The 18706-nt window shown below is 37.8% G+C and overlaps 1 protein-coding gene across 5 annotated transcripts in view; it reads left to right on the top strand.

Moving 5' to 3' along the window:
- APAF1 (apoptotic peptidase activating factor 1) overlaps positions 1-18706 on the top strand; it is an 89576-nt gene that overhangs the window by 69800 nt on the left and 1070 nt on the right. For 3 of the 5 annotated variants that reach the window (XM_045062208.1, XM_019835370.3, XM_023257353.2), the window contains 5 exons: positions 217-342; positions 9005-9124; positions 9657-9782; positions 11389-11514; positions 13716-13862. In XM_045062208.1, coding sequence (XP_044918143.1) covers positions 217-342; positions 9005-9124; positions 9657-9782; positions 11389-11514; positions 13716-13862 — 645 coding nt within the window. Of the gene's footprint in view, positions 1-216; positions 343-1294; positions 1717-3714; positions 4245-9004; positions 9125-9656; positions 9783-11388; positions 11515-13715; positions 13863-18706 lie in introns of those variants that run through there. The other 2 variants (XM_045062209.1, XM_023257354.2) reach the window with 2 other exon arrangements.

Here is an 18706-nt window from a genome sequence, read left to right on the forward strand (position 1 = left end):
TTAGGGTGTGTGTGTGCATGCATGTGTGTGTGTGTGGATACACTTGTGCATATATATGTTCCATTCATTTGTGTGTCTTTAATTAAAATGAAAGCACTATGAGATGGAAATTCTATACCCTTCTGTATCTAATTTAAATTTAATATCTTTGGGGTGTAATGCCTGGGTGTTGCTGAATTTCTTGGTGCTAATTTTCTGTGGTTTTCTATTTTGAAGATTTTAGAACTCCTAAACAACAGAATCTTCCAATCCAGAATTGGGCACAAGAAAACTGTACGGCACATCCAGTTCACAGATGATGGGAAAACTCTTATTTCAAGCTCTGATGATTCTTCAATTCAGGTGAGGAGAATTAACTTCCAACATATGTCATGCTGACTCTAGCAAAGGAGCACTTTGGTTGTGGCTCATATCTGGTGTGCATTTTAAATATTTCCTTAAGATCATATTACTTTGGGGATACATTCAGATTATGTACATAGATTTAGATAAAACCCATTCACGTTTCATATTTTTCTGTGGGTGAGGCAGGCAATTTGACTTGGGAACCCTCTACTGGAAGGTTGTTTATTTTGAAGATCAAGGAGTCATTTGAGTTCTCCCATCTGCCTTATATTTGGATTTGCATCAATAAATAAACTTTTTTGCCACATTTATGTAGTTTCTCTTTTCTTTAAAGTTGTAAAATCTGAAATAATTTTATTCTTTTAAGAAAAGGATGTATATTATAGGGATGAAATTCTTTAAAAAAAGAATAGTTTGCCATAATGAAGGATTGTGGATATGGAGGCCTTACGCCTATTGTATGTTCTTTAAAAATTAACTTTGTTTTTATCAAAGTTCCAATGTACATACTTTTAAAACTTAAATAGTATTACAGAGCTCATTATGGAAAACAGACATCCCCATTACTCATTCTCCAGAAGCACTTCTTTTAGCTTCTAGATACTTCTTTTGATATTTACCTTCATGCCCCCATATCTCAAGCTTATAATGTTTTTAATTTCTATGTTTGAGAACTTATCTTCTGAAAATTAAGATGAAAATGTAGCTTTTTTCTTCTCCTACCTGTGCTTCCTTTGACATAGGCACACCCCTTTTTATCACCCCATTATTCTAATACAGTTATAATAAAATTTTGTTTTGGTCATTAGTGTCATCAGAACTAAGTAGACTAAGTGTACTATGAATGTGCTTCCTGCCTTAATGCAATTTAGGACAGTTCTACCTTTGGATGTAGTTTGCAATTATTTTACCCTAAAACTTTGAAGACGTTGTTCCATTTTCTCCCAAGGTTCCAAAGCTCATACTGAGAAGTCTGAAGCCATTCTGATTCCCAATCTTTCTCTCTGGAAGATTTTTGGATCTTCTCTTTGTCCCTAGAATTTTGAAATTTCATGATGATGTGCCTTGGTGTGTATTTGTTTTATCCATTGTTTTGCCTATTTGTGGTCCCTTCTCAATTTGGAAACATTTTTTTAATGCAAGTAAACTTAAATTTTTCTTTGATTCCTCCCCACCCCAATATGCTTTCTTTTTCTTTAACAACTATTATTCAGATATTGGATCTCCTGGACTGATCATGTAATTTTCTTTTTCTGCATTTCATGATTTTAAACCATGCTGTGTTTTCTGAGTTTTCTTCAGCTTTATCTTCCAGGTCTTTAATTGACTTTTTTATGTGTACTATTTTTTTTTAAATGTTTATTTTTGACAGAGAGCGAGAGACAAAGCATGAGCAGGGGAGGGGCAGAGAGAGAGGGAGACACAGAATTGGAAGCAGGCTCCAAGCTCTGAGCTGTCAGCACAGAGCCCGACGCAGGGCTCGAACCCACAGACTGCGAGATCATGACCTGAAGCAAAGTCGGATGCTCAACCAACTGAGCCACCCAGGCGCTCCTTATTTCTACTATTTTTAATGCTGAAGAGTCCATTCTTATTTCTTTAGAAGAGCACTGTGTTCTTGTTTCAGAGATGTAATACCTTCTTTGAGGATGGGTGGATATATAAATAATGTACAAATTATAATACACATATATGTATATATGTATGTATGCGCATATATATATATATGTATGTATATATATACACATAATTTTTTCCTCAAAATTGCATTTTCATGCATAGTTGCTATTTCTTCCAAGTTTTTTTTTTTTTTTTTTTCTGTGTGGTTGCTTTGGCCTCTTATTTTAAATGTCTTCCTCAGCTGTGTGGTGATACTAGCTACCAGAGGTGGACACTAAAAGGCTGATTGAAAGCTCTGCATGTTGACTGAGACCTTTTCTGAAAAGTAGTCTGGATGGGGAATCTTTGTTGTCAGTATCTTTAGGTGTTTTGTCATGTACTTGTCAGATTACTAGAGAAGAAACTTCTGGTCTTTCTGACTGGAGGTTATAAATCTGGCTGACAGGTTCTTAGAGCTAAGTGGGGAGGAGAACTGGGGGGTAGCTGTAGGGTCTTGTCATTTAGTGTGTAAACCTTCACTGGATCCCTCTGTTCTCAAAACTATAATTCTGTCCTCAGTTGTGCTGGTGCCCTTTAATTTAGAGTCTTCTTTCTGGTCTATTCCCATTGTCTGTAGGAGCATTTTCTACACTTGATTCTCTCTCTCTCTTTTTTTTTCATAGTAACTTTGTTTCATTCAATGATGTTTCTTTTCTTTTTTACACAAAATTAGTTTTGCTGAACTTTTTGAAGGAGTAGGTAAGGCCAACGTTTCTAGCTTTATAGCTCTACAGCTTCTCCTTCTGTTGTTTTCATGAAACATTAAAAACATGGCCTTGTTCTTATGAGATTGCTTTGCTCTATCCTCTTCCTTTGTTGTTTTTTTTTTTTTTTACACCTTCACTTTCCTTTGCTGCCAAAATCCTTGTTCCACTCAATTTGGATTCTATTCCCAGCAGTTTCTCCTCATTAGTATAGGATTATCCTGGTTAATTTTGAGAGTTCATAGGTCCCAGACTGCTCCATCCCTTCCAGACTGGACCATAGTTGCCTTGCATTCAGTGTGCTGCTGCTGTCCCATTGGTCTACTGAGCTTTCCAGTGAATGTACTTGGCTCTTTTGGAATTCTCTTTTTAGGTTTGTCAGACTCTCCATACTTCTCTATACTTGCCACATAGATTCTGGGATGCAAGTCTTGCAGCTCTCAGTTTGTCCCTACTCACTTGTATCTTGGGGTTTATGGAAATACTTTGTCAGTTAACAGGGTCTTGTTGTCAGTGTTGTCTGTGCATTTTTGGTTTTGGTATTGCAGTTGCTTTGTCCACTTTTGATGGAGGCTTCAGAGAGATTAAAAAAAAACAAAACTCACCTGCACTGTTGCCATCTTCCCAGAATTCCTAATAGTTCTGGTCCTATGCCCATCCTCATTCCCACCTCTGGATGTACTCAGTGACCTAAGTTTCTGAGCAATTGGTGAATTCTGTACTGTCAGTTTTGTTGCTTCGGTTTTTCTCTAATGCTTTTAGGATTCTGTTTTCTTGGTTCTGCTATTCTCTATTTCTTGGTTCTGCTCTTTTCTTGGTTCTATCATTCTGCTTTTCAGGCTCCAACATTTTTGTTCCTATTCCCTTTAGCTTGTCATTGTAGTAGGGTTTTAGAAGTGAAGGAGATACAAATACATATGTTCAATAGAAGTTACTGTATGTTCTTTTATTTAACATGTGTTTCTTGCATTAGCAATATTTACAGTATTTAAAACTCTTTTGACAGGGTGCCTGGTTGGCTCATTTGGAAGAGCATGTGACTGTTGATCTCGGGGTCATGAGTTCAAGTCTTACATCGGGGATAGAGATTACTTAAATAAAAACTATTTTGAAAAAAAATATTTTTATGTTATGTCTTTGTGAGTTCTATATGATTGGAATGAAATTTGGTTTCAGTGCAGAAAGTTACTATAGGCTCTCATGATATTGTTATTAGCATTAGCTATGAAACTCAGTGTAATATTCACCTTTCTTCCTCTCTAGATTGCTTTGAAATGGGTGAAACTACATCTGATGAGATTCTGTTGAGACCTTGTATACTGTATAGTTTTTCTGTCAGAAGCTAACATCATAGGTTTAATGACCTGCTTGAACATCAGGTATTCTCAGCCAGAGAGAGAAATAATTTCTAGGAATATTTTTAGGTTCAGAGTTAGATTATTTTAGAAATATGAGTTAAGTGGTGTTTCATCCTCTTTTTTTGCTCTATCCAGAATACTTCTTACATTTAAAATGTTTTAGTATAGGGGCGTCTGGGTGGCTCAGTCGGTTAAGTGGCTGACTTTGGCTCAGGTCATGATCTCGTCATGGTCCATGAGTTCGAGCCCCGCGTTGGGCTCTGTGCTGACAGCTCAGAGCCTGGAGCCTGTTTTGGATTCTGTGTCTTCCTCTCTCTGACCCTCCCTGTTCATGCTCTGTCTCTCCTTGTCTCAAAAATAAATAAAATGTTAAAAAAATTTAAAAAAAATTAAATGTTTTAGTATATATTCATGTAACAAAACTCTTGCTGGGTATTTTGAAGAATTGACTGGTTGGGTTTTTATTTTAACTTTTTAATAAATAATTAATTGGAAGTTTATGCCCCAGCCCTCTTTGTTGAAGTGTGACAAAATTGTATATGTTTTGGACATACATTATGATTTGATATATACACATTGTTAAATAATTACAATGATCAAGTTATTTAATGAATCCACACATGTCACATAGTTATCATCTTGGAGGTTTATTTGATTCATTTTTGTATCCCCAGTGCCTAGAATTTAGCAGGAGTTCAGTAAATCTCTGTTGAGCTGAACCAAAGTTATTTCCAAAATTTAAAAATCAATTCACTTGATTGATTATAGCACCTAGCATTGTAAAAATTGAGGTCTACCTTTGGTAGTTTTTGATCCTTTTTCTTGAGATAAATATAGCCCAAGTAGCAGCCATGTTCACCTGAGCTATGACACTATATTAATTCTTACAGGTATAAGAAGATTCTTCAGCATTTTTAAAATTTAAATTTTACCATTTATATAGCTGAAAACATTCTGTAGTGTACATACATTGCAAAAATTATAGCTCATGGTAGGGACATCCCCAAACTCAATACATTTGGTTAATGCTGGTGAAAGTTTAGCTGTTATATAAGGTAATTCAGTTAGTACAGTGTGTTTGAGTCCAGTAAAAAAGGTCATCACTGCCTTATCAGAAAGCTTTTGCAACAAACCGCTAAGGCTGTTCTTGATCTTTCCTCAGTCATTGTCAAACTTTTTGTTCTATCTGCTCAGGAAGGATCTCTGACTTCTTGACGTGGAGGGCAGCAGTAAGAACCCAACTCAAGATTGAACATTGAATCAGACACAGCTGGGAATGGCAGTACTGGTCACTGTACTGGAAGAGCTGTTAATGTAGTCACTGATTCTCAATTGCAGTAATGCCCAGAAAGTAGGAGCAACCCAGAAAGTTCCTAGTGGAAATGATCTAGGTGTATTTTATGCTTAGTCACACAGGGTGCCTTTCTTTTCTGATATGATTTGGGGAGCCAGAGAAACCTCTCTTTATTCCTCCTCCTCAACATGTCTCCTTGAGTTCTTAAAATGCTGAAATTCCTAATACATTCTCTTTAAAATTCCTCTCATTTCTAACTCCTCTTCTAGGGTCCTCTTGCTCTCATACAGATACCCTGCTCCTGATATCCTCCTTCTGTGAATGAGCACTTGGAGACAGAAGAGATCTGAGAGCCAGGGCTCGGTGGTGAGGGGCGGGGGGGGGGGGGGGTTGGCTGCTTAAGTGTGGATGATAAAGGAGTAAAGAAAGGGGATAAGAGAAGTGTCATTTCTTTTATAGTTTTGCCTAAGCCTGACAGGAAAAGCCTAAAGATATTTCTACTGTTGAACCTTCACCAGTCAAAAACTTGACCCAGAATATCACTAATGTGCATACCTGTGGTGGTTACTGATTTTTCTTTATCTTTTTATTCCTGATGTTAAAAATTAGAAGAAAAATCCGTTCTAGTCTACTTGATTGCCCACAGCTCAGAAGTCCAACTTCATCAAGCCCACTGGACTTATTATTTTTTTAATATCTTCCCAACCTTATTTTTCTGATTCTTCTGCTTATCCTGTATTTCAGCCAGATTGAGCTATAAACTGGTCCTCATAATCTTTCCATGTTTTCCTGTTCCTGTGCTTTAACTTAAGCATTCATTTCCTTTATTTGAAAAGCCCTTCTCAGGTTGTGAATCATACTTCCAGCCCATACCTTACCTCAAGCCTATTTTGAATGCACTGTCTCCATCATTTCAATTTCTTCTCTTCCTTTTGTGCTTGAGGAATTCTTCCTGGAGCTCCATATGGAAAATAATGTACTATATCACTTTGTCAATTTGAGGATTGCATTAAGGGGATATTTAATATCTCTAAAACTTAGACATTCTGTGACTTGGTTTGAAGCTGCTCTAGTCAGCTGACCTTCCCAGGCATTAGGGCCCATAGGACTCAGTAACTTCAGTGGAGCTAGTATGTATGTATGTATGTATGTATGTATGTATGTATGTATGTATGTATTTACATCCAAGTTAGTTAGCATATAGCGCAACAGTGATTTCAGGAGTGGATTCCTTAATGCCCCTTAACCATTTAGCCCATCCCCCCTCCCACAACCCCTCCAGCAACCCTCAGTTTGTTCTCCATATTTATGAGTCTCTTATGTTTTGTCCCCCTCCTTGTTTTTATATTATTTTTGCTTCCCTTCCCTGTGTTCATCTGTTTTGTATCTTAAATTCTTCATATGAATGAAGTTGTATGATATTTGTCTTTCTCTAATTTTGCTTAACATAATACCCTTTAGTTCCATTCAAGTAGTTGCAAATGGCAAGATTTTATTTGATTGCCGAGTAATACTCCATTCGTGTGTGTGTGCGCGCGCACGCGCGCGCCTGTGTATACACACATATACATACCATGTCTTCTTTATCCATTCATCTGTCAGTGGACATTTGGGCTCTTTCCGTACTTAGGCTATTGGTGATAGCGCTGCTGTAAACATTGAGGTGCATGTGCTCCTTTGAAACAACATACCTGTATCCCTTGGGTAAATACCTAGTAGTGCAATTGCTGGATCATAAGGTAGTTCTATTTTCAATTTTTCGAGAACCTCCATACTGTTTTCCAGAGTAGCTGTACCAGTTTGCATTCCCACCAGCAGCGTAAAAGAGACCCTCTTTCTCTGCATCCTCGCCAACATCTGTCGTTGCCTGAGTTGTTGATGTTAGCCATTCTGACAGGTGTGAGGTGGTATCTCATTGTGGTTTTGATTTGTATTTCCCCGTTGATGAGTGACGTTGAGCATTTTTTCATGTGTCGGTTGGCCATCTGGATATCTTCTTTGGAGAAGTGTCTATTCATGTCTTTTGCCCATTTCTTCTCTGGATTATTTGGTTTTTGGGTGTTGAGTTTGATAAATTCTTTATAGAGTTTGGATACTAAACCTTTATCTGATAATGTCATTTGCAAATATCTCCTCCCATTCCGTCAGTTGCCTTTTAGTTTTGCTGATTGTTTCCTTCGCTGTGCAGAAGATTTTTATTTTGATGAGGTCCCAATAGTTCATTTTTACTTTTGTTTCCCTTGCCACTGGAGACGTGTTGAGTAAGAAGTTGCTGTGGCCAAGGTCAGAGAGGTTTTTGCCTGCTTTCTCCTTGAGGATTTTGATGGCTTCCTGTCTTACATTTAGGTCTTTCATCCATTTTGAGTTTATTTTTGTGTATAGTGTAAGAGTGATCCAGGTTCATTTTTCTGCATGTCACTGTGCAGTTTTCCCAGCACCACTTGCTGAACAGACTGTCTTTATTCCATTGGATACTCTTTCCTGCTTTGTCAAAGATTAGTTGGCCATACATTTGTAGGTCCATTTCTGGGTTCTCTATTCTGTTCCATTGATCTGAGTGTCTGTTCTTGTGCCAGTACCATACTGTCTTGATGATTACAGCTTTGTAGTATAGCTTGAAGTCTGAGATTGTGATCCCTCCAGCTTTGGTTTTCTTTTACAAGATTGCTTTGGCTATTCTGGGTCTTTTTCTGCTTCCATATATACTTTAGGATTGTTTGTTAGTGGAGCTATAATCTTCAGTCTTGGCCTAACTTGCGGGCTTAGGAAACTGTGAATATGTAATGGGGATACTTTTCTCTGGAAAATTTAATCGGATGGAGAGCTCACTAGCATATTGCGGCTTTTCTCTATCTTCTGGTGTAATTAATTGCTCTCCAAGAAACTGAAGAAAGTGATTTTTTTTCTAAAGATTTATTTTAATTTGTTTAGAGAGAGTGTGAACAGGGGAGAGGGGCAGGAGGAGAGAGAATCTCAAGTAGGCACCACACTCAGCCCAGAGTCCAACATGGGGCTCTATCCCATGACCCTGGGATGACCTGAGCTGAAATCAAGAGTCAGATGCTCAACTGACTGAGCCACCCAGGCACGGAAAATGAGTTTTATTTAGGAGGAAACGTATTTTATTTTGTCACTTAAGTTAATTAATCCCAGCTTTTCTCGGTCTCTAAAATGGGAACACCCTATTTTTTTCTTGGTATTCTTCTGTGGTTTTCTTTTTTTATTAATAATTTATGTATTTTTTAATTTACATCTAAGTTAGCATATGGTGTAACAATGATTTCAGGAGTAGGTTCCTTAATGCCCCTTACCCATTTAGCCCATCCCCCCTCCCACATACCCTCCAGCAACCCTATTTGTTCTCTATATTTAAGAGTCTCTTATGTTTTGTCCCCTTCCCTGTTTTTATATTATTTTAGCTTCCCTTCTCTTATGTTCATCTGTTTTGTATCTTAAAGTCCTCATATGAGTGAAGTCATATGATATTTGTCTTTCCCTGACTAATTTCACTTAGCGGTATTCTTTATTTTACTGAAATGCCATGAGGATAAAAGATGTTAGGCTATTGAGCACATACTACCCCACTCCTCCAATGGGATATCATGGGAAGAGGGTTATAACAGACTTACTTCTTTGATAATCAGGTGTGGAATTGGCAATCAGAGGAATATGTCTTTCTACAAGCCCATCAGGAAACAGTGAAAGACTTTAGGCTTTTGAAAAATTCAAGACTGCTTTCCTGGTCATTTGATGGAACAGTGAAGGTAATTTGAAGCACAAGGTTTTTTTGTTTTTGTTTTTAAAGTATTCTGATATTGTAATGATTATATTGTGATAGCTAAAAGCAGATGGGTGGTAAGTAACTACCTAAATTTTTAAATTTCTGTTTTCTCATGGTTGTTTTCTGTTTACTGCGATCACCTTCATCTGTGTGTTTAAGGGCACTTAAAGAGGTCAGAACAACCATTGTGCTAAAGCTCTTATTTTATAGATAATATATTCTAGATGATTATGCTCAGTAATGCAAAATGTTCTTTTTCTAATTTTTTTTAACGTTTATTTATTTTTGAAGGAGAGAGAAAGAGTGTGAGTAGGGGAGGGTCAGAGACAGAGGGAGACACAGAATCCAAAGCAGGCTCCAGGCTCTGAGCTGTCAGCACAGAGCCTGACACGGGGCTCAAACTCACGAGCTGTGAGATCATGACCTGAGCCAATGTCAGATGCTTAACCGACTGAGACACCCAGGTGCCCTCAAAATGTTCTTAAAAGTGTCAGCTTCTGTATTTCTTTTTGAAGGTGTGGAGTATTATTACTGGAAGAATAGAAAAAGATTTTGTCTGTCACCAAGATACAGTACTTTCTTGTGATATTTCTCCTGATGCTACTAAATTTTCATCTACATCTGCTGACAAGACTGCAAAGGTAGGTCAGTTAGTTGAAATATGCATGTATAAAAGTTAGGTATTGGTTATTTATTATGAGTCCAAATGATGTATAAAATAGTAAGTGTCTATGTGTTCCGTTTTGTGGGTTTTTGACAGATGCTCATTGACATTTAGTGTGTCAAATAGATTAAATGAATAACATTGAGGACTTTTGATTTCTGCCTTACTAATGACTTTTTTATCTATTACTGATAAAATGCAATTTCTACCATATATTATAGGCGGGAAAAAGCACTGAAAGGGATTTACATTTAATTGCGTATCCATTGTAAAAGTTTATGCAATTAATGTAAGTTGATACTTTGGAAAATAACATTCCAGTGAAATGCTGCCTGGTTGGGGACATTGACTATCCATTCTCTTCTTTTTTATCCATCTTTGTTAATGACCTCATTACCCATTTTTCCAAACTACAAACCTTGGAATTGGCTGGACTCTGTCCTGTCTTTCATGTTCTGTTGATTACTTCTCAGTGTTTCTTGGCTCATTCTTCTCCTCCTTATCCCACTCCATAAGATTTGGTCTCCTCCTTCATTGGTGAACCTTTCTTTGGTCTGTGCCTCCTCCAGTTTATGTTTCTTACTACTGCCTGAATCTCCTGTTGAAATACCTTCTGTGACTTGATGGTTTTTATGCCAGACTCCTTTGCCCTTGACCGTCTCTTTCTGCCGCATTGTTTCTTCTGTGCCAGGCTACTTTTACCTCCATCTTTTGTGCACTCAGTTCACTTTGGCATGACACAACTTCTCTTTTTTTACCTCGAAGCATTATGACTCATTCTTTCAGAGGAAGATTTGATGTCCGCTTTTCAGTGAACCCTTTCCTGCCTGTCAGGCAGGGTTAGCTGCTCTACCTTCAGTGTTCCAGATTACTCCAGTTTCTTAGAGCATTTACTTCATGTAACTCTTCACTTAATGATTCGTAAGTCTATATACCTGATTATAGAGTTTTCAAGGACAGGGAGGGTATCCAGTTCATCTTTATACCACCAGTTCTTAGCTCATGGTGTCTGGAACATGGCAATTACAGTACATTCTTATTGAATGGTGATGACATTGAACCACAAAGAATATTGGAAAGAAAAAAACAGTATTTTGGCTGCCAAGACGGTAAGATAGTGATCTTTAAAGAACACTTGTCATATATTAGGCCTTGTGCTAGAATTTCACTATTATCTCACTTAATCTTCACACCATAGGTACTATTACCCAATTGTACAGGTGCAGAAACGAAAGCTAGAGAAACTTATATGAGTTGTCAGTACAAGGGAGCCAGGACTCACGCTCAAGTTGGCTCTACTCTGTAGACTGTTCTTAACTGATTTGCTATTCCTTTTACGTCTAAAGTTAAAGAAGCTGTGATTTTGGTCCTTGAGCTTAAGTTAACATAAGTAATTAAAGGGAAGATAAGGAAAAAACAATGTTGCAAGTTGAGACTTGGGCCTCTAATGAAAATTTATTGAACTGTTGAATGTTAGAACTTCCATATGATTGAATTTATGGCTAGTCAGCCCCAAGACAGGGTTTGCAGGTACTTATTTTGAGTGTATTTACTATTCTTAAACAATCTTAATTGCTTTCCAGATTTGGAGTTTTGAACTTCTTTCCCCTCTTCATGAGCTGAGGGGCCACAAAGGCTGTGTGCGCTGCTCTGCCTTCTCTGTGGACAGTACCCTGTTGGCGACTGGAGATGACAATGGAGAAATCAGGGTAGGGTGTTTGCTGACATGAAAAAGCGCTGCCCTTTCTGTAGCTTTGGTTAGTGCTCTGTACCACATGGGGGAACTTTGTTAATGTGACTGAGAAGTACAGGCCCTGGGGTTCTGGTTGGGTGAGACCTTGTTTGCTTTATTTCCTGTGCACAGTGTGTTCACAGCTGCGCTTCTCTGCAGGAAAGAATTAGTTTTAGTTAGAATGAAGTGTATGAGTTAGGGTTTGTGGGGGCACCTGGGTGGCTCAGTCAGTTAAGCATCCAAATCTTGATCTCGGCTCGGGTCTTGATCTTTGGGTCGTGAGTTCAGGCCCCATGTTGGGCTCTGTGCTGGGCATGGAGCCTACTTAAAAAAAAAAAGAAGAAGAAAAAAAATACAGTCTCTGAATGTGAGGATGCAAATTCCTGAGCTGTTTGCACTTGGTTGTCTGCTTTTAGCTTGAGAATGATTCATTGGGATTGTTGGACCTGAACCAAAGGTTGTTTATAGTGGCAGAATTTGAATAAAATAATTTATAAATCATTAAGTAGATTATAAATGAATTGCAAATTCTGCTCTTTTGAGCACTGAAAGAATCACTTAATGGAACTATATCCATTGGATAGTCAACATTTATAGTGTGGCCTATTACAGTCCTCATGGGATTGCCTGCCTCTGGTTGTGTTAGAAGGATTGGGCAGTTGATGGGAAAAATTTGGGTGTTGGGATGGCTGTTTTAGTAACCAGTGTATTTGAAGAATGTCTTTTTTTTTTCTTTTTTTACAAAGGAAGATTTAAAATTCATGACAGAGTATTCAGTTTGCAGGAATAGAGGAATTATCAGATGGTCTTTCCAGGAAAATTAAGATTCTCCTGCTTGAGGGCTAAGTAACCAATCTTCTCTGTACTGTTCTAATAAATGCCATGTCAACTGAAGTGGCAGGGCTGCTTTGGGAACATTCATTTTGCTCTGACTTCTCATCTTAGATGAAAAGGGCTCCTTTACTGGTTATGAAGGAGTATTTCATTTTTCAGAAACGCTTGAGGAAACAAATTCTCTTTAATTTATTTTTTAATTTTTTTAATTAAAAATTTTTTTTAACCTTTATTTTCGAGAGAAAGAGAGACAGCGTGTGTTGGGGGAAGGGCAGAGAGAGAGAAGAGACACAGAATTCAAAGCAGCCTCCAGGCTCTGAGCTGTCAGCACAGAGCCTGATGTGGGCTCGGGCTTGAATTCAAGAACTGTAAGATCACGACCCGAGCCGTAGTCGGCCACTTAACCCACTGAACCACCTAGCTGCCCCAAATTCTCTTTCTTTAAATGCATGTCATTAAAAATTTTTTCTTTAGTACATTAAACAAAATTTTTTTCCTTGATTATTTAAAATGTAGCTGTTAATTTTTTTCTCTCTCTGTATATATGTATCTCTGATATTTAGCTATCTTACTAAATTCTAATGAGTCTGTCCATTTGATTTTCTTGGATCAAATGTTTCTAGGAAAACATTTACAAATGATGGTTTTGGTCATTTTCCTTTGCTGTTTATGCCTCTTTGTCTTACTCTGTTGTGCGTTTATTAGAGTACTGCCCATGTATTAATTATCACTGGAAATAAATGGAAATATTAGCATATGTGATTGGGTTGTTCATAAGGATCTAGTAAAATAATCTTTATCTATATTTGTATCTTTATATATGTGTGTATGTGTATACACACATACACACACACACACACACACACACACACACACGTAAAACCTTAAGGCATTTAGTGTTTAAATATGTTTGAATGACTTTAGGTGTTTGAATGACCTCTGTCAGCATTTTTCATGGTAGATCCTGCCCTAGAATTCTATTTTTTTTTTTAATAGTTTGTTAAGCCTTCTTTGTTTACTCCTTGCTTCTCCCATTATTCTCTTATTAAATGAAAAGGATCACAGTATTCTGACCAATTGTTCTAAATTCTCTTGTTTTATTTTTTGGAATATGGTTAATGATAAATATTTTATTATTTTATAATAATAAGTACATTTTTATTATAGTGAGTGGCATTTAAAAAATTGAACAGGAGAGAATGCAATCTAAAAAAATTCCTAAGGTATCACTGAATTGTAATTATATTTTTGAGAAAGATTTCCAAATATGTTCCAGATTAGATGGATAGATATATAAAACTTCTGGGTGACCTTGTTAATGCATTGTGTATTTTGTTTGTGTAGATATGGAATGTCTCAAATGGTGAGCTGCTTCATTTATGCGCTCCGATTTCAGTAGAAGAAGGAGCTGCCACCCATGGAGGCTGGGTGACTGACCTTTGCTTTTCACCAGATAGCAAAATGCTTGTCTCTGCTGGAGGATATCTTAAGGTAAGAGTTCCTCAAAGACTGTGAAAGAAAAGAACAGCCTGTGTACTACTTTCCAAGCTATTTTCACTTCCTGTTTTTCAGTTGGGCCTCATACAACCCAGCAGAATGGAAGGGCAGTGACTGTTATCCTCATTTGGCCTAGATGAGACAGATCTGCAAGGCTACTTTCCTCAGTTCTCTTGGAAGTTTTGATGATAGTGTTAGGGATGTTCTCTGTACACAGCTCTCATACTGCCCCATACTTAGATGATCAGAATGACTAGAAAGTTGGATGTTTAACTTAATTATATTTTCCACTGATGGTTAACTATTTTGGCTGAAAGTCTTGAATTATTTGTGAAAAAAATTTGTGAAATTTCCTTTTTGTCCCCTTAAGTTTATTTATTTATTTTGAGAGGGAGAGAAACAATCCCAAGCAGGCTCCACACTGTCATTGCAAAGCCCAGTGTGGGGCTTGAACTCACGAATTGCGAGATCATGACCCGAGCAGAAACCAAGAGTCGGACTGTTAACTGACTGAGCCACCCAGACACCCTGTGAAATCTCTTAGGTACTACCAGTAGCATTTGTAATAATAGTAGCAACAGTATATTGCTTTATTTTATAGCCTACAAAATGCTTTACTTACATCATCTCATAAGCCAGCTTTGTAAGCTTAAATTTCATTACGCTTGGCTTATAGATGAGGAAACTGATGTTCATTGTGTGTGTTGTGGTGCCTCCGGGTCCTTTTTTGGTGCTTGCATGTATTTATCCACTCGGTACGAATGTGTTCTGTGCCCACTGTGTGCTAAGTGGCACAGAGTTTTAAGACTTGATTTTGCCTTTCAGTGACGTATAGTCTGGGGAAAGCAGATAGTGAATAAATAGTCTGTAAAATATAGGAGGGTTCTGGGACATGTCTGCATAAAGATGGAGTTAGCAGAGGCTTCGTAGGGAGGGGGATGCTTGAAGTGAGTCTTTTGAATGGTGGTACACTTGTGAAAGGGTTAAAGATACTATATATTGTACTGACCACTTAAAATAGATCCCTAATAAATTAGATCTTATAATACTTTTATTTCTTACTGAAAAAATCCAAATGTAGGAAATGATTCTGATTAATTGTCTAACACAGTATAGGTGTTCAAAAATATTTGAATAAATGAATATAATTTTTTGGTTATATGAGACCCACATAATTACAGTTTTACTCAACATAAAAATGTACCTTATAAGAAAGAAGACAGTTTTTAGCTCTGTCAGAGGATGTTTGTTACAAACACTTTTTGAGTTGCATTGAGAATGCACTGCTATTTATAAAATGTTGCATTAAACTATACCTTTTTGGTATAGTTTATTTAGTTACTGGGAGGGATCTTGAAACTGTCACCATCTATTTTCCTTTAATGTAAAGATAAACTGAGACTCTTAGTCTGCTCTGAGGATGATGCTTGGAGGAGCAGCATTGTGATCTTTGGGTTGGAAGCAGGGGGCCTTGAGCCCAGTACCTGTTGAAAAACATAACTGCTCAACTTTGACACTGAGCTTCTAGAGACCATGTCATTTGATACTCTGGGCCCCAGAGAAGGCTGTCACATAATCATGAATCTGGCTTATAAGGTGTATAGCAATCAATGACAGGATTCCCAGAGTTCTTGGAGAACCTTGAAATAGAGCAACAGAATAGATGTCTGTACTGTAGAGGCTATGTCTTAAGGGAGTAAGAACCCATAGCCCATACATTCAGTCTGTATATTTAAATGACAGTCAAGCTGTTCTTCCCTCTGGTTTGATTACTAGCATGGTTAAACTGATTATGATATAGCCCAGCCTGCATCTACTCAGCATGTTAATGAGACTATCAAAAGCACAGAGCAAATTAGAAGTAAAAAGGAACAGCTGCTGTAGTGTCCAAAGGAATGAGCCTTTTGAGTCTGTTTACTAAAGAATCTAAGCTATATAAATCGAATGTCAGTAGGATAAAGTAGATATCCAGTAGCTAAAAAGCTCTTAACTTTCAAAATGCTTTCTTTTTTTTTTTTTTTTAAAGTTTATTTATTTTGAGAAAGAGCACGAGTGGGAGAAGGGCAGAGAGAATCCCAACCAGGCTCTACACTATCAGCCCAGAGTCCAACGCGGAGTTCGATCTCACAAACCATGAGATCATGACCTGAGTCGAGATCAAGAGTTGTATACTTAACCAGCTAAGCCACCCAGGCAGCCCTCAAAATTATTTCTATCATAAAGTTAAAAAATAATATAATGTAGCTGTTTACTTGTGTAATGCCATAGAATACATAAGTTAGAATGATAGGAAATCGATATTAATTCATACTTACGAGAAGAAAGCTGGTTTGAAATGTGGAATACATGGTGATAAAAGCAGGTGTGCCATTATATAGAGGAAAGAGAACGTAATAGTCAGGAGAGTGAGCCAGGGCAGATTGCCCAAAGTCAAAGCCTGTCTCTGCCACCCATTAGCTTTGTGATTTTGCATGAGATTATTTAATCTCTCTATGCTTTGATTTTCTTATTTGTAAAAATGGGTATAATAATAAACTCTAGCTCATAGAGTTGGGATGGTTAAAGGAGTTAATGCATGTAAAGCACTCTTACATAGAGTCACATAGTGTACCTTGAGTAAATGTTAGATATTTTTTAAAATTCATTTTATTTATTTTTTAAAAATTTTTAATGTTTTATTTATTTTTGAGAGAGACAGAGCACAAGCAGGGGAGGGGCAGAGAGAGGGAGACACAGAATCCAAAGCAGACTCCAGGCTCTGAGTTGTCAGCACAGAGCCTGACACAGGGCTTGAACTCACGAGCCACGAGATCATGACCTGAGCCCAATTTGGATGCTTAACTGACTGAGCCACCCAGGCGCCTCAAATTCACTTTATTTTTTAGAAAGTACAGAGTTCTCATATACCTCCTGCCCCCACACATGCACAAGCTTCCTCCACTGTCCATAGATTATCAAGAGAGTGGTACATTTGTTACAATTGATGAACTTACATTGGCATGTCATTAGTACCACTCTTGGTGTTGTTCATTCTGTGAATTTTGACAAATGTATAATGACATGTGTCTACCATTGTAGTATCATACAGAATAGTTTCATTGCCCTAAAATTCCCTATATTAGCTATTTTTTTTATTAAAAAAATTTTTTTAAGTTTATTTATTTTTGACAGAGACAGAGTGCAAGCATGAGCTGGGGAGGGGCAAAGAGAGAGGGAGACACAGAATCCGAAGCAGGCTCCAGGCTCCAAGCTGTCAGCACAGGGCCTGATGCGGGGCTTGAACTCACGAACTGTGAGATCATGACCTGGGCCGAAGTTGGACGCTTAACTGACTGAGCCACCCAGGCGCCCCTATATTAGCTATTTTTAATGTCATCGTTTTTTAGTCAATATTCAACTTAGTGGCTTGATACAATGTTTCTAAGCAGAGTGGTTTGTTTCAGTAGAGGGAAAGGTAGTGGCACTAGATTAGGTACCAGAAACAGTTCTGCTTCTGCCACCTGCTAGAAGTATCATCTTAGGTGACAAGACCTTTCTTCTCTAAGAACCCTGGTTTCCGTATTTATAAATGAGGCAGTTGATCTAGCTGATCTTTAAGGGCCTTACTGTCTGTGTGATTTGTTTCTAGGGAAATGGAAAGTAATGAATTTTCTCTCAAGTAGGTGGAATGTGTGCTGTGCAGTCTTGATTACATTGCTATTTTATAAAGCAAAATCACCACTTCTGGAAAATTTCAAGTTACTACAAGTTGCTTTAGTGAGGTTTACTAAAGTCCATGGGGTATACTTTTACCAGTTACTATTACTGAGGAAACATGAATAGTTTACCCAGTCAAGCACAGAATGTTAGGCACTGCCCCCAGTTACAAAAATGAGTGACACCATTATTTTGTTCATGATACTCTGAATCTTGATGTACCTGACGCCTTTTCAAAAGGTGTTTATGTTCATTTTCTCTTTTACCCTCATTTTAGCTGTGAGATACATGGGTAAGCTTTATGAATATCTCCATTTGGTAAATAGCTGTAAACACTGTTATAATTTGAGCAAATTCAGTGATCGGGAGGAGAAAGGAAGGATTGGCCAGAGCACCTGCTGCATGCATTTAAGATGTTTAATATTTATTTAGCAAATAAATGTATAGACTCTTATATAGAGGAACATGGTCATAGGCTCTTGAATCATCCTGATTAAAAGGAAGATTAAGCTGGGGCTCCTGGGTGGCTCTGTCGGTTAAGCACCGACTTTGGCTCAGGTCATGATCTCACGTTTCGTGAGTTTGAGCCCTGCTTTGGGCTCTGTGCTGACATTTCAGAGCCTGCTTCAGATTCTGTGTCTCCCTCTCTCTCTGCCCCTTCCCCACTTGTGCTCTGTCTCTCTCTGTCTCTCAAAATAAATAAACATTAAAAAAATTTTTTTTAATTAAAAAAAATTTAAAAATGATTCAGTAGAGAGAACATTCTGTCTGGTGTCCTATAATAAGAAATAGTCTCAGTGTCTATCAGAATACCAGTCTGTGTCTGCAAAGGAGCATTTTAATTTTTTTAATTTTAATTTTAATGTTTATTTGTGAGAGAGACAAGGTGCAAACGGGAGAGGGGCAGAGAGAGAGGGAGACAGATTCTGAAGCAGGCTCCAGGCTCTGAACTGTCAGCACAGAGCCTGATGCGGGGCTTGAACTCATGACCTGCAAGATCATGACCTGAGTCGAAGTCGGAGGCTTAACTGACTCAGCCACCCAGGCACACCTGCAAAGGGGCATTTTTAAAGAAAACAGGGTTATTCTGTTCATTCTAGTGAGAAAGATATGCAGGCGGCAGAGTTCAGTGCAGTCATGGC

The sequence above is a fragment of the Felis catus genome, chromosome B4, assembly GCF_018350175.1.
Source record: "Felis catus isolate Fca126 chromosome B4, F.catus_Fca126_mat1.0, whole genome shotgun sequence".
NCBI lineage: Eukaryota > Metazoa > Chordata > Mammalia > Carnivora > Felidae > Felis > Felis catus.